This window comes from Heptranchias perlo, chromosome 25 (assembly GCF_035084215.1).
Source record: "Heptranchias perlo isolate sHepPer1 chromosome 25, sHepPer1.hap1, whole genome shotgun sequence".
NCBI classification, from domain to species: domain Eukaryota; kingdom Metazoa; phylum Chordata; class Chondrichthyes; order Hexanchiformes; family Hexanchidae; genus Heptranchias; species Heptranchias perlo.
Genome location: NC_090349.1, coordinates 44604266 through 44618836, shown reverse-complemented (window position 1 = coordinate 44618836; position 14571 = coordinate 44604266). Strand labels below are relative to the sequence as shown.

The 14571-nt window shown below is 45.0% G+C and overlaps 1 protein-coding gene across 6 annotated transcripts in view; it reads left to right on the top strand.

Annotated features, from left to right (window-relative positions):
* The window catches only part of ulk1b (unc-51 like autophagy activating kinase 1), a 103994-nt gene extending 94688 nt beyond the window's left edge, over positions 1-9306 (top strand). For all 6 annotated transcript variants that reach the window (XM_068006187.1, XM_068006184.1, XM_068006188.1 and 3 more), the window contains 4 exons: positions 119-237; positions 5011-5168; positions 6174-6309; positions 7609-9306. In XM_068006187.1, coding sequence (XP_067862288.1) covers positions 119-237; positions 5011-5168; positions 6174-6309; positions 7609-7664 — 469 coding nt within the window. In that variant the 3' untranslated portion in view covers positions 7665-9306. The remainder of the gene's footprint in view (positions 1-118; positions 238-5010; positions 5169-6173; positions 6310-7608) is intronic.
* The last annotated feature ends 5265 nt before the right edge of the window (positions 9307-14571 follow it).

The following is a 14571-nucleotide window of genomic DNA, read 5'->3' as shown; positions in this document are numbered from 1 at the left end:
ACGTACACTCATTGACACATACACTCGTTCACACGTACACTCATTCACACATACACACAAACATGCGCACACACTATCCTTTTCTGACTATAATGTTCCTGGTTTTCTTTTCTTTCAGCTACTCAGAGCAGCTGGTTCTCTACATGAAGGTTGCAGAACTTCTGTCGTCAGCCTTGCACATGAGCAAGAACCAGATCAAGGCAGGCAAATTGTGCCCATCATCGACTGTCAAACAAGGTTGGCAGATGTTGCTTGTGTTTAGTGAGGATGATAAATAATTCCAGAGTCCTATTACTCGAGTATGAAGCCTGCCGAGCGTTATGAAGCTCACTTGGTTGTAAATGGCTCAAGTGGAGCCCCGAATGACAACAATGCCTTGGCCTTCTCAATAAGGCCTCAAATAGTTGCACATTCTGCTATTTTGGATAATCCTGGTTTGGGAAAGGGCACAGAGAATATTTAGATGGCATTAGAATTGACTGGGACTGGCACCCAGACATTCCATCACCGTGTGCTCTCACCATGTCTGTCTGGCAAAGAATCAGCGAGTCATAGAATCATACGGTACAGAAGGAGGCCATTCGGCCCATTGTGCCTATGCCGGCTCTTTGAAAGAGCTATCCAATTAGTCCTGCTCTTGCCCTATAGCCTGATAAATGTTTCCATTTCAAGATAGTCCCACACAGATAGGAAGTGTTTGATCTCTGCATTTCTGTAGCAGGCTCTGAAATATCCATACAAATCTGTTCGTCAGTAACACAACCACCACGATGTCAATAGAGAGAGATATGGCCCAGTTCTCAGACAGAGTTATTTAATGACGACTCCTTTAGAAAACTGGCCACAAAACTGACTCGTGTTTCTCACTCAGTTGAGTAGTTTTTGGTTTCATCAAAGGGCCGCTGGGCTACAGCCAAGAAGTCACCTTCATCAGTGTTTCTGATCTGTGAGGCGGGTAATATTTTGTATAGCCCTTTTGCCAAGGTGCTACAACCACTCCATCTGGTCTGAACGTGAGTGGCTGGCATGGACTGAGTGGCGCATTCTGTGCACTGGGCATTTGTGACAAACAATAAAGTGCCCTTCTCATGAACCCAGGTTACAGTAGCTTTCGAAACCTCCAGTAAGAGCAACGCATCTCAACAAACAAGCATAAGCACTGGGTGGAGTCTGTCTGTCCATTGTGCCATGCTCCTGGGGCAGCTCCAAACTCAAGTCTCACACACCAGATTCTTGGGCCACTCACTAGTGGAAGAGGAGCTGAGGTGGTTTCCTGTTGCCTTCCTCATGGTTCTTATCTTCAGACTACCTTCTTCCAGGTGGGCTGTATGCACCCCAAGGCTAAAGAGCCCTACCTGCCCCCACACGGGGAGGCAGGTCCAGGTGTAGTCTCCAGAGGAAGCAGGATTAGAGGGCGACCAAATGTAATCCGGACCCCATTTTAAAGTCAAGCATTTTTCCCTTATTTTTACACGATCTACATACTTTGATTTGATATTATTTCTGGTTAAAAAGAAAAACTTACAGCAATTTGGGGAACTGAGGAGTTGCTTAGACCTCAGGAGGTTTTTTACAGTACAGGCTGTGTCGCAAAACTCCGCCACTGGCGTAATTACAGCGTGACGAGTTTACATAGGCTGTCCCCATTATAAATCTGGACATGGGAATTTGTAACGGAAAGAAATGACAGGAAGTGAAAGCAGACGTAAGATTTTAATTGATCTTTTTGATATCATAGAATCATAGAAAGGTTACAGCATAGAAGGAGGCCATTCGGCCCATTAAGTCCGCGCCGGCTATCTGCAAGAGCAATCCAGCTAGTCCCACTCCCCCGCCCTTTCCCCGTAGCCCTGCAAATTTTTTTTCCTTTCAAGTACTTATCCAGTTCCCTTTTGAAGGCCACGATTGAATCTGCCTCCACCACCCACTCGGGCAGTGCATTCCAGATCCTAAACCACTCGCTGTGTAAAAAAGTTTTTCTTCATGTCACTTTGGTTCTTTTGCCAATCACCTTAAATCTATGTCCTCTGGTTCTTGACCATTTCGCCAATGGGAACAGTTTCTCTCTATCTACTCTGTCTCGACCCTTCATGATTTTGAATACCTCTATCAAATCTCCTCGCAACCGTCTCTGTTCCAAGGAGAACAACCCCAGCTTCTCCAATCTATCCACGTAACTAAAGTCCCTCATCCCTGGAATCATTCTAGTAAATCTCTTCTGCACCCTCTCTAAGGCCTTCACATCTTTCCTAAAGTGCGGTGCCCAGAACTGGACACACTATTCGTGTTGTGGTCGAACCAGTGTTTTATAAAGGTTCATCATGACTTCCTTGCTTTTGTACTCTATGCCTCTATTTATAAAGCCCAGGATCCCATATGCTTTTTTAACCACTTGCTCAACCTGCCCTGCTACCTTCAACGATTTGTGCACATAAACCCCCAGATCTCTCTGTTCCTATACCCCTTTTAGAATTGTGCCCGCTAGTTTATATTACCTCTCCTCGTTCTTCCTACCGCAATGTATCACTTCGCATTTTCCTGTTAAATTTAATCTGCCATGTGTCCGCCCATTCCACCAGCCTGTCTATATCCTCTTGAAGTCTATCACTATCCTCCTCACTGTTCACTACACTTCCAAGTTTTATGTCATCTCCAAATTTGGAAATTGTGCCCTGTACACCAAAGTCTAAGTCATTAATATAAATCAAGAAAAGCCGTGGTCCCAGCACCGACCCCTGGGGAACACCACTGTACACCTCCCTCCAGTCCAAAAAACAACCGTTCACCACTACTCTCTGTTTCCTGTCACTTAGCCAATCCTGTATCCATGCTGCTACTGCCCCCTTTATTCCATAGGCTTCAATCTTGATGACAAGCCTATAGTATGGCACTTTATCAAATGCCTTTTGTAAGTCCGTATACATAGTATCATAGAATCATAGAAAGTTACAGCACAGAAGAAGGCCATTCGGCCCATTGTGTCCGTGCTGGCTGAAAAAGAGCTATCCAGCTTAATCCCACTTTCCAGCACTTGGTCCATAGCCCTGTAGGTTACGGCACTTCAAGTGCACATCCAAGTACTTTTTAAATGCGATGAGGGTTTCTGCCTCTACCACCCTTTCAGGCAGTGAGTTCCAGACCCCCACCACCCTCTGGGTGAAAACATTTCTCCTCAGTTCCCCTCTAATCCTTCTACCAATTACTTTAAATCTATGCCCCCTGGTCACTGACCCCTCTGCTAAGGGAAATAGGTCCTCCCTATCCACTATATCTAGTCCTGTCATAATTTTATACACCTCAATTAAATCTCCCCTCAGCCTCCTTTGTTCCAAAGAAAACAACCTCAGCCTATCCAATTTTTTCTCATAGCTAAAATTCTTCAGCCCTGGCAACATCCTCGTAAATCTCCTCTGTACTCTCTCTAGTGCAATCACATCTTTCCTGTAATGTGGTGACCAGAACTGTACACAGTACTCAAGCTGTGGCCTAACCAGTGATTTATACAGTTCTAGCATAACCTCCCTGCTCTTATATTCTATGCCTCGGCTAATAAAGGAAAGTATTCCATATGCCTTTTTAACCACCTTATCCACCTGTTCTGCTACCTACAGGGATCTGTGGACATGCACTCTAAGGTCCCTCACTTCCTCTACACCTCTCAGTATCCTCCCATTTATTGTGTATTCCCTTGCCTTGTTTGCCCTCCCCAAATGCCTTACCTCACACTTCTCTGGATTGAATTCCATTTGCCACTTTTCTGCCCACCTGACCAGTCCATTGATATCTTCCTGCAGTCTACAGCTTTCCTCCTCACTATCAACCACATGGCCAATTTTTGTATCAAATGGTGTGCATCAAATCACCTGCATTGCCCTCATCGACCCTCTCTGTTACCTCATCAAAAAAACTCTTATCAACTTAGTTGAACACAATTTGCCTTTAACAAATCTGTGCTGGCTTTCCCTAATCAATCCACACTTGTCCAAGTGACTGCTAATTCTGTCCCAGATTATCGTTTCTAAATGTTTCCCACCACCGAGGTTAAACTGACTGGCCTGTAGTTGCTGGGTTTATCCGTACACCCTTTTTTGAAGAAGAGTGGGATCTCTCGAGGCATTACTCTGGGTGAGTTTTATAAGGACAGGAGTGCGATCGCACAGAATGCACAGTGTATTATTCTGCTGCTAAGATGATGTTGCGTCACTTTTAAGGCCATGAAGTCTCATTGTTATTGTGAATGGTTGAGGTCAACTAGAGTCCAATTGCTTTTCAGGCTTCAGGATGAAATAGCAGACTTTGTTTTTTTTTTGTAAGAAGTTACAAATATTCTGACTGGCATCATAGAATGATACAACACAGAAGGAGGCCATTCGGCCCATTGTGCCTGTGTCGACTCTTTGATAGAGCTACCCAATTAATCCTGCACCCCTGCTCTTTCCCCATAGCTCTGTAAATTTTCTCCCCTTCAAGTATTTATCCAGTTCTCTTTTGAAAGTTATTATTGAATCTGCTTCCACCGCCCTTTCAGGCAGCGCATTCCAGATCATCACAACTCGCTGCGTAAAAAATAATTCCTCATGTCCCCTCTTGTTCTTAAACCTGTGACCTCTGGTTTCTGACCCTCCTGCCAGTGGAAACAGTTTCTCTTTATTTAGCCTAACAAAGCTCATCATGATTTTAAATCTCCCCTTAACCTTCTCTGCATCAATTTACATTCCAAATGACTGGTTTTCTTTCCTTCTATTTAGCCACAGAAATTTACATGTGCGATGGTCACACACCAAATGTACTGTTTTTATTGTAAAGAAATAACTTGCATTTATATAGCGCCTTTCACAACCTCAGGATGTCCCAAAGCACGTCACGACCAATTAAGTGTTTTTGAAGTGTAGTCACTGCTGTAAAGTGGGAGGATTGGATATTATATTAATAATAGATGATCGTTCTAGAACTAAATGAAACTTGGACCCAAACTTCAAATATGAAACCAGCTGCTTTGTGTTCCCGTAGTGGTGAAGAAACTGAACGAACGCTACAAGTCCTGTGTGTCTCACTGCCGCTGTCTGACCGTCAGACTCCAGCGGTTCTTTGTCGACAAGCAGCGGCTCATGGACAGAATAAACAGCATCACCGCAGAGAAGTTGATCTATAGCCACACCGTGCAAATGGTAAAAGTGCCTTATTGTCGTGTAACAACAGCTCCCGCTTCTACAGGGCCCCTCACAAACCGAGAGACCCCCCTCAGGGGACTTTTACCGAGCAGCGGGCAGAAGAGGAGAGGGACAGGGGGAGAGAGAGAGAGAGAACTCGGGAGCAAATTCGTGATCGAAGAGAAGGGGCTTTGAGGAGGCTTTCGAAAACGGGGAGAGAAATGCCACGGCTGTTTGCAAATACGAAAGCTCATGGGATTGGGAGCAACCTTGTGACATCGTTTGGAAATTGGTTGAATGGTAGGAAACAGAGAGCAGAGATAAAGGGAACGTACTCTGATTGGCGAGATCTGACAAGTCATGTTCCCCAGGAATCTGTACTGGGGCCTCAGCTTTTCACCATCCAAGCTGAGTTGGACTCGGATGATGGAATAGAGAATTGTATATCCAAATTTACGGATGGCATTAAATTAGGAGGCATAGTAAATTGTGCAGATGGGAGCAGGAAGTTACAAAGGGACATGGACAGATTAAGTGAGTGGACAAAACTGTGGCAAATGGAGTTCAATGTGGGGAAGTGTGAGGTCATCCACTTTGGATCCAGGAAAGACAAATCAGAATATTTTCTTAATGGTGAGAGACTAGGAGCTGTGGAGGAGCAAAGGGATTTAGGGGTCCATGTACACAAATCACTAAAATCTAGGGTACAAGTAGATAGTTGCTTGAAAAAGAGGAAATATTAAAGGAAATGTGGGGCAAGTGGGATTAGACTGGGTGTCTCGTGGAGAAAGACATCAGTATGGACCTGATTGGCCAAATTATGTGTTATATGCTGGAACATCCTCTAATTCTAGCTCTTTGCGAGGGGGAGTGGAAGTATTTCTCAAAGTTTTGCTCTAACTTTTTAGTCTCAAACGGACCATTTGTTTAAAGGTCGCGAGGCCTCACCTGTGGAATGACACCTGCCCGAAACCCCTCGCAGGGAAAGGAGACTCATCGCTGTGTTTTTTTGTATAATTCTAGGTGCAGTCAACAGCGCTGGATGAGATGTTCCAGCAGGGAGAGGACTGTGTTCAGAGGTACCACAAGGCGCTGCTGTTAATGGAGGGTCTCTCACAGATAATCACTGACCAGGGAGATGTGGATAACATCAGCAAGTGTAAGAGACTTTGATTAAACCATTCTCACTCCAGGCTTCTTAAGTATTCCCGATTTGATTTTGAAAGCTAAACCTGAACATGGCTTTGCATAACTTAACTGATCCAGTGGGATTATTTTATTTGCATTGATTTGGCACAGTGCATCTAGGGAGCCAGTTTTGATGAGAGCCATTTTAAATGCAATTGGTAGATGACGGACTCATTATCCAAACACTCTGGCTTCATATTATTGAGCCTACTTGTCTCATGTTTACATAGGAAATTGACGGGTAGGAAAAGATCAGCTGGTCCATCAAACCTGCCCCACACCCCATGATGGCCGGAGCATCCGGACTAAACACTTCCCCCCTCCCCCCCGCCCCGAGACATGTAATCTCCTGGGAGAGGCCAAAAAATCAGAGAGAAAGAACCCAGGGCCAATAAGGGAAAAAATACTCTGGAAAATTCCTCTCCGATCCCCTCAGACGATCGAAACCAGTCCAGGAGATCACACGGACCGAGTGTTATCTATAAAGACACTTCCCTTCTATATGATGTGATCTGTGCCCCAGTCAGGAACGGTCCAGCTCCCTCTTGAAGGCAGAGAGTCGGCACCGACCTCACCAGCCGGAAACGCATTCCAGAGACTCACTGCTCTCTGGGGAAAGAGGAACCCCCCAACGTCCAGTCTATTCCCACTCTTCCATAGTTTAAACTCATGATCCCTGATCCTCCCCAATCTGTCAGACTGGAAAAATCTCTCAATCGGGACGCAATCCGGCCCTTTCATTATTTTATAGACCTCAAAGTCTAATCTGAGCAAGGGCACCTGACATCAGTGGAACTGAACCCCAATTCGAGTTAGAGCGTAGGGAGAGGAGGGGAGAAAGAACGGGAGAGAATTCAGGAGTGGACTGATAAAGATACACTTCCACCACTGGGGGTTTTCCTCGCCTCATGTCTGGGTCTGTTGTAGACTCATTGGTAGAGATTGATTGCTCTGATTAGTCAATAACTCCCGTTATCGTTGTATCATGCGATTACCAGGATGGGAGAAGGTGGACTGGATGGACCTTGACGTTTTCTCGTCCAGCGATTCCCATGTTTCTATTAATGTTTTTTTGGGCAAAAGACATTTCAGAACTTACTGTGTTACAGTAATGGTAGAATATCAAATGAAGATGGTTATTCAGTGACCTGTTGTAGGAAGGAGCTGCCGATTACCATCAACAGTAAAAGTATCAACTAATTATTCATTGTCCTTCGCCCCCCCCGTCCCCACAACTAACACAAGGTGTAATTTCCTGTCTCGTTTCTAGGTAAGCAGTGCATTGAACGCAGACTGTCCGCATTACAACCAGGGCTGTGTGCATGAGGCTCCAAGCCGGAACATCTTCCCACATCTTGCGGTGTTCAGGGTCCCTGGACCGCACTGGAACCATCCCAATCGGCAATTTTTTCCACTGAAACGGGGTGGGTTATTTTGCATATCGCCTGCCAACCGAGTGGCTCATTCAGGACGTTAAATCGCGGTTTCCTCCCTCCGTGAAACCACTGCACGGAATCACAGATGTTTCTGGTCTGCTACTTAGGTCTTTTTTTAACGAAGTCGCTCAGAGGAACTTTCATCGGTTCTTCATAAGACACTTGACTGAAGAGGAAAGGATGACACTCGGAAACCTTTCTGACATTGTATTTGGATGATAAGGAATAACGTTCATCCTGATTAAAATAACCAAACACGAACATGAGGGGTCAGTTGACCCATTGAAGAAGACACTTTTCACTGAACAGTCAGTGAGACATTTTCATAGCAACAAAGCTTTCTGGTATTTTTTTTTTCATCGAACGCTGCCTTGAAGCACTTTCCTCACTTTTTTTCTAAAGTGTTAATCACACACACACAAAAAAAAAACCCCCACACACTAGCCTGTAAAATGGAGGTGCACTTTATATTAGCGTTAGCTTTCAACTTGAACCACAAGATGGCCCAAGAAACGTTATCACAGGAGGACGGAATCCAAAGTTATGATACACTCAGCCCTGCTCCCTCTCGTTCCTCGTCTGTTTTTATGTTGCACTATCGGATAATCTCGGCCTACAGCTGGTACATTATAGCATAGCTGAGTGTGTGGCCCCGATCGTTTCTCAGTTGAATCCTGCTTGGGAGAAAATTCCAAGTAACGTTCGCTACACAAAAGCAGCAGCAATGGACAATCGCACCTGTGGACTGTTTCCCACGGACTTTTGTGTTCTGTTTCTTGTGATTTTGTTGTGTGTGTGTGTGTGTGTGTGTGCGTGCGTGCGTGCGCGGGTATGTCTGTACTTTGCTTTTCTTTTATAGGCAAATTAAGCAAACAAGGTTGCGAACGGTCGAGGGTTTGAATGGAATAGTACACGGCATGGCGTGTACACGAGTAAGTGTTTGCTGTTACCACGCTGTAACAAATTGTCACTTGAATGTACCGACGCAGTTGGCATTCGAGACTACTTGTGGTTTACAGATTGTCAACTAATGATTTGTTTTTTCTCCCCCCCCCCACCATAAATACTTGAAAATTAGCCACTGTGTGTATACAAGAATTATATATATATAGCAAGATGTGAGTGCCATCAAACTCTCTGCAAAAAGTTTTGACTTAACCTCTTAACTCTGTAAGATAAATGTTGTCAGTTAGTATTTATTGCTTTATAGTCAGTGAGGAATGCAAGCAAACTGAAGTGATTTATTGTACTCACAGCGTCAATGATTCCCAAGGCAACTTGGTCGTGATTATTTCGTTACTGTTGCAAGGTTGATGTGTAGTTTTTTTCGACAGATTTCCCAGGTGCTGGACCTCAGCCCTTGACATATATATTCAGGTTGGAACTGTTCAAAGTGTATTTTGTTATTCTGCGTTGTTGAAATGCTGGAAACATTTTTGTTTTTTTTTTGTTAAATTTTTATTTCTGTGCGTGCTGTAACTCCTTTCAATTGTACAAAAAAAAAACGGTTTAAATAAAACAGTTGGAAATGTTTGGCTGCTCGGGTCACATGCCTTTAGAAGAGAGTTTTGAGATCAGCGTATAGGTCAGCCTTGAGTGGTGTGGGCTCTTCAGTGTCCACCCGTGGCTCAGGCTGTGCCAATAGCCGTGAGGAGATCATTAGGTCATTGGTCTTTGACGAAGCATTTGGTCACCTGTCCTAATGTCTCCCTCTTCGGCTCAGTGTCAAATTACGTTTGATAATCGCTCTTGTGAAATGTCTTGGGATGTTTTACTACATTAGTGGCGCTATATAAATGCAAGTTGTTGTTGTCAGTCTACTAGAGACCTGAGCAATGCGGCCAATGTCTTAAGCTCTTAGTTTTACAACGACAACAACAACTTGCATTTATATAGCGCCTTTAAAGCAGCAAAATGTCCCAAGACGCTTCACAGGAGCGATTATCAAACAAAATTTGACACCGAGCCACATAAGGAGATATTAGGACAGGTGACCAAACACTCGGTCAAAGAGGCAGGTTTTAAAGAGCGTCTTAAAGGAGGAGAGAGAGGGGGGAGAGATTTAGGGAGGGAATTCCAGAGCTTAGGGCCTAAGATTAAAATCAGGGATGCGCAGAGATCTCGGATGGTTGGAGGAGGTTACAGAGATAGGGAGGGGCGAGGCCATGGAAGGAATTGAAAACAAGGATGAGAATTTTTAAATCAAGGCTTTGTCGGACCGGGAGCCAATGTAGGTCAGCGATGGGTGATAGGGAGGATGTTGCATGAATTAAATAAAGTTCATTGTTAAACTGTTGAAGAAATTGTTGGAATACCACTTCCTGTTTACTACAGGAAGTGAGGCAATAGGATTTCCTGTGTACAGCTGTGAGAAAGAGTCGACCTATTGTTACAAGACACAGGTACATCACGAGCATCTCAGTTCATCAATGCCTTAAGTGACGAGCTTTAATCTATACAGATCAGTTAGCTAATCTGGCATTGTAATTGGTTTTCAGAAAATTAGAGTATTTTGCGTGGGGTTATTGAGCACGTGATGTGAACCTGTTCTGAGCTCTCCGTGGCTGGCGGGCTCCACGAGAGATTAGGGTGAACCGCGACAGTGTGAAACGGGCGATAGCGAGTCGGCAGCTCGCATTACATTTTATTTCCATTGACTTCACTTCACTATCGCACAAAGTCAAGATCTGCTCCACTGAGCTCATTGCCGATCTGAATTCGGCAATTGTCATGTGAATTGCCGATTATTGTTCAGTTTGGACAGACTGCTAACTTTTTATAACGGGGCCCTCTTTTTGCTTGTAGATGTTCTGGGGAGGGGGCGGAATTGGGCTTCACCCAATGCCACCAGTTCGCAATTTCTACAAAAATGACGAGGTAAGGTTACATAAACTTGGCTTGTATTCCCTTGAGTTTAGACGGTTGAATGGTGATCTAATCAAACTGTTTAAAATGTTAAAGGGGTGCGATAGGGTAGATACAGAGAAACTATTTCCTCTGGTGGGAGAATCAGGAGCAAGGGGACACAATCTTGGAATTAGAGCTTGGCCATTCAGGAGCGAAATCAGGAAATATTTGTTCACGCAAAGGGTAGTGGAAATCTGGAACTCTCTCCCCGAAATGGCTGTGGGTGCTGGGGGTCAATTGGAGCTTACAAGACTGAAACCAATAGATTTTTGTTGGGTAAGGGTATCAAGGGATATGGAGCAAAGACGGGTAAATGGAGTTGAGATACAGATCAGCCGTCATCAAATTGAATGGCGGAACAGGCTTGAGGGGCCTCCTCCTCCTGTACCTATACTCCCGTTGTATTTCAGAGCAGCCCCGAGAGATACCTGGGACCAGGCCTCACATAGACCTTCCTGGCTGCGATTGGTGCAGGGCCTGAGGAGAACCAAGAACGAGGAAACTGAAAAATACCTTTAAAAGGAGGGAGTCTCACCTTCAACATTCTGCTTTAACTTGACAATTTTTTTAAAATTAATTAAATATAAGGTTATTATATTAAGCATAATGGACAAATCAGTCAGCCAATATTTGGGTTTTCCCAGGTGTTGATACGAGACAATAGCAACTCAAGAAGTCCCAAAGCTCTTTGCAGCCAATGAAGTACTTTTGAAGTGTAGGCACTGTTGTAAGGTAGGAAACACGGCGGCTAACTTGCACACAACAAGGCGATAAATGACATGTTAACCTGTTCTTTTTTTGGTGGTTGGTTGAGGGATGAACATTGGCCAGGACACCGGGAGAATTCTCTTGCTCTTCTTCGAATGGTGCCTTGGGATCTTTTACATCCACCTCAACGGGAGAGACGGGTCTTCGGTTTAACATCTCATCCGAAAGACGGCACCTCCGACAGTGCAGCATCCAGTGAAGGGTTAAATGTGACTCTCGGAGTCAGCAGTCACTACCCAGGTTGCACTCCCTGAGGGATGCAGCTCTCACAATCACATAACAGGCGGGCGGTGACATTGTAGATAATTCCGTGGCTTGCTGACTGTGGGAAATGTAGTCAGCAGTATTTAAAGCTAAGCTTGTTTTGTCTTTAAGGCTTTAGATCTTGCCAGAGCAAGGATTTAATGCCTTGGCACAGGCACACGTATAAACGGGGCTTCAGAAAAGAATCTGGTCCTGCTTATAATAGTACACAAAGTGTCAAGTCCTGCTGCACTATCCGGGCCGGGTGCATGAAAGTGAAGGAGTGAGATTCTGCTACAGACTATCTTCAAAGGAGCAACTTAATATCATAAACAATAACTTGACATCACCAAGACCCTTGTTTACAACAACTACAGCTTGCATTTATATAGCGCCTTTAATGTAGTAAGACATCCCAAGGCATTTCACAGGAGCGATTATCAAACAAAATTTTGACATATAAGGAGATATTAGGACAGGTGACCAAAAGCTTGCCCAAAGAGGTAGGTTTTAAGGAGCGTCTTAAATGAGGAGAGAGAGGTGGAGAGGTTTAGGGAGGGAATTCCAGAGCTTGGGGCCGAGGCAGCTGAAGGCACGGCCGCCAGTGGTGGAGCGATGAAAATCAGGGATGGGGAAGAGGCCAGAATTGGAGGAGCGCAGAGATCTCGGAGGGTTGTAGGAGGTTACAGAGATCGGGAGGGGCGGGGCCACGGAGGGTTTAGTGTTTCTAAGTTATCTCACTCATAGATTCTTTAGGGGTCCGGTTAAATTTAGACCCAAAACAGGTGCAGCGATAACCAATTTAACAGGCAGAGGCCTGCTCCTGATTTGCACGAGCCTTTTTTTTCTCAGGCGGCCGCTTGAAACGAGCGCAAGTATTGAAATGAGGCTCCAGCGCTCATTTTAGACCCAGACTCCTAAACTTCTTTGCCCCGGTTTAAAGTCTGCGATGTCCCAGCTCCAACTGGCACTTCCAGGTCTAGAGCAGCCTAACCAACCTGTAGGGACCATTGGAGGCCTCTCGAAAAAAGGCCCCAAAGAATGTTTAGTGTTTTGTGGAGTAGGAAGGAGCAAGATTGCCCCTCTGGGCTCCACAAAACAACTGCAGGGAGCCCTGCCGCCACCACCTCCCCCGATTACCTCCCTGCTCCTCCCACACTTATCTCTGACCCTCGGTATGGGGTGAAATAGGTAAGGCTCCCCGACTGTGTCAGGGTGCCCGATTAATGCCCCCAGATGGCCTCCAATACAACAATGATTTTGTAGTGTGGACTCACGGGGCAGTGAAGTCAGAGACCACCTCTGGGATGGGTAACGATTGCTGGAAGTCAGCTTACTATCCTGGTACAATGTGAACAAACCTTATTCTCAGGTTGGTTTAAAATCAGCTCTGATTGGAAACAGATTCGCATGCAAGCCGGTGGCCAGAGAGATATTGGAATTCTCACCGGACTCCATCTTTAACATGATATGACTCATGCACCAAGTGTTTCCCAGATGTGCTGCAGTGCTGTGTGAATACTAAGTCAGATTCAATTGTGAAATGACATTCTCGATTAAGTTATAAAAACAGAAAATGCTGGAGAAACTCAGCAGGTCAGGCAGCGTCTGTGGAGAAAGAAACAGAGTTAACGTTTCAGGTCGATGACCCTTCATCAGAACTGGAAGATGTTAAAGAGTTAAAGTTTTTGAGCGAGGAAAAGGAGGGGAGGGAGAGGAGGAAAGAACAAAAGGGAAGGTCTGTGATAGGGTGGCGGGCAGGAGTGATTAAATGACAAACGGGATGATGGTGCGAGGCAAAAGTGGGTGGGAATGGGACAGGTAAAGAAACAAAAGATTGATCGATAAAACGGGAGCAGTGGTTATGATCTGAAGTTATTGAAATCAATTTTGAGTCTGGAAGGTTGTAAAATGCCTAATCGAAAGATGAGGTGCCGTTCATTTTTTCAGTCAGCAAGTGCGGCTGCCATTTACAGCTCCTCTAGACCCATCTTTTGTTTCATTACTTGTCCCATTCCCACCCTCCTCGCCTCGCACCATCATCCCTTTTGTCATTTAATCACTCCTGCCCTCCACCCTATCAGAGATCTTCCCTTTTGTTCTTTCCTCCCCCCACTTTCCCCGGGCTCTGAACTTGCTCAAAAACTTTAACTCTTTTAACTTCTTCCAGTTCTGACGATGGATCATCGACCTGAAACGTTGACTCTGTTTCTCTCTCCACAGATGCTGCCTGGCTTGCTGAGTAATTCCAGCATTTTCTGTTTTTGTTTCGGATTTCCAGCATCCACAGTATTTTGCTTTTGATTCTCAATTAAGTTGTAGCCTTAGTGTGAACAGAAAGAAGAAAGAATGAACTTGCATTTATATAGCGCCTTTCACGACCTCAAAACATCCCAAAGCGCTTTACAGCCAAATAGGTACTTTTTGAAGTGTAGTCACTGTTGTAATATGGGAAACGCGGCAGCCAATTTGTGCACAGCAAGATCCCACAAACAGCAATGTGATAAATGACCAGATAATCTCTTTTTAGTGATGTTGATTGAGGGACTCCAGGGAAAACTCACCTGCTCTTCTTCAAAATAGTTCCGTGGGATCTTTAACATTGACGGGACCTCGGTTTAACATCTCACCTGAAAGGTGGCACTTCCAACAGTGCAGCGCTCCCGTGGTACTGCACTGCGAGTGTCAGCCTGGATTATATCTCTGAAGTGGGACTTGAACCCACGACCTTCTGACTCAGAGGTGAGAGTGCGAGCCACGGGCTGACACCTAAACAGGGTGGAGAGGAAGTCCTCAGCCCCTCTCCCTGGATAAGACTGGATGCCAGATCTCAGAGGAGAAAGAACAATGTTGGTCACATCTTCCTGCTCCCACTCACT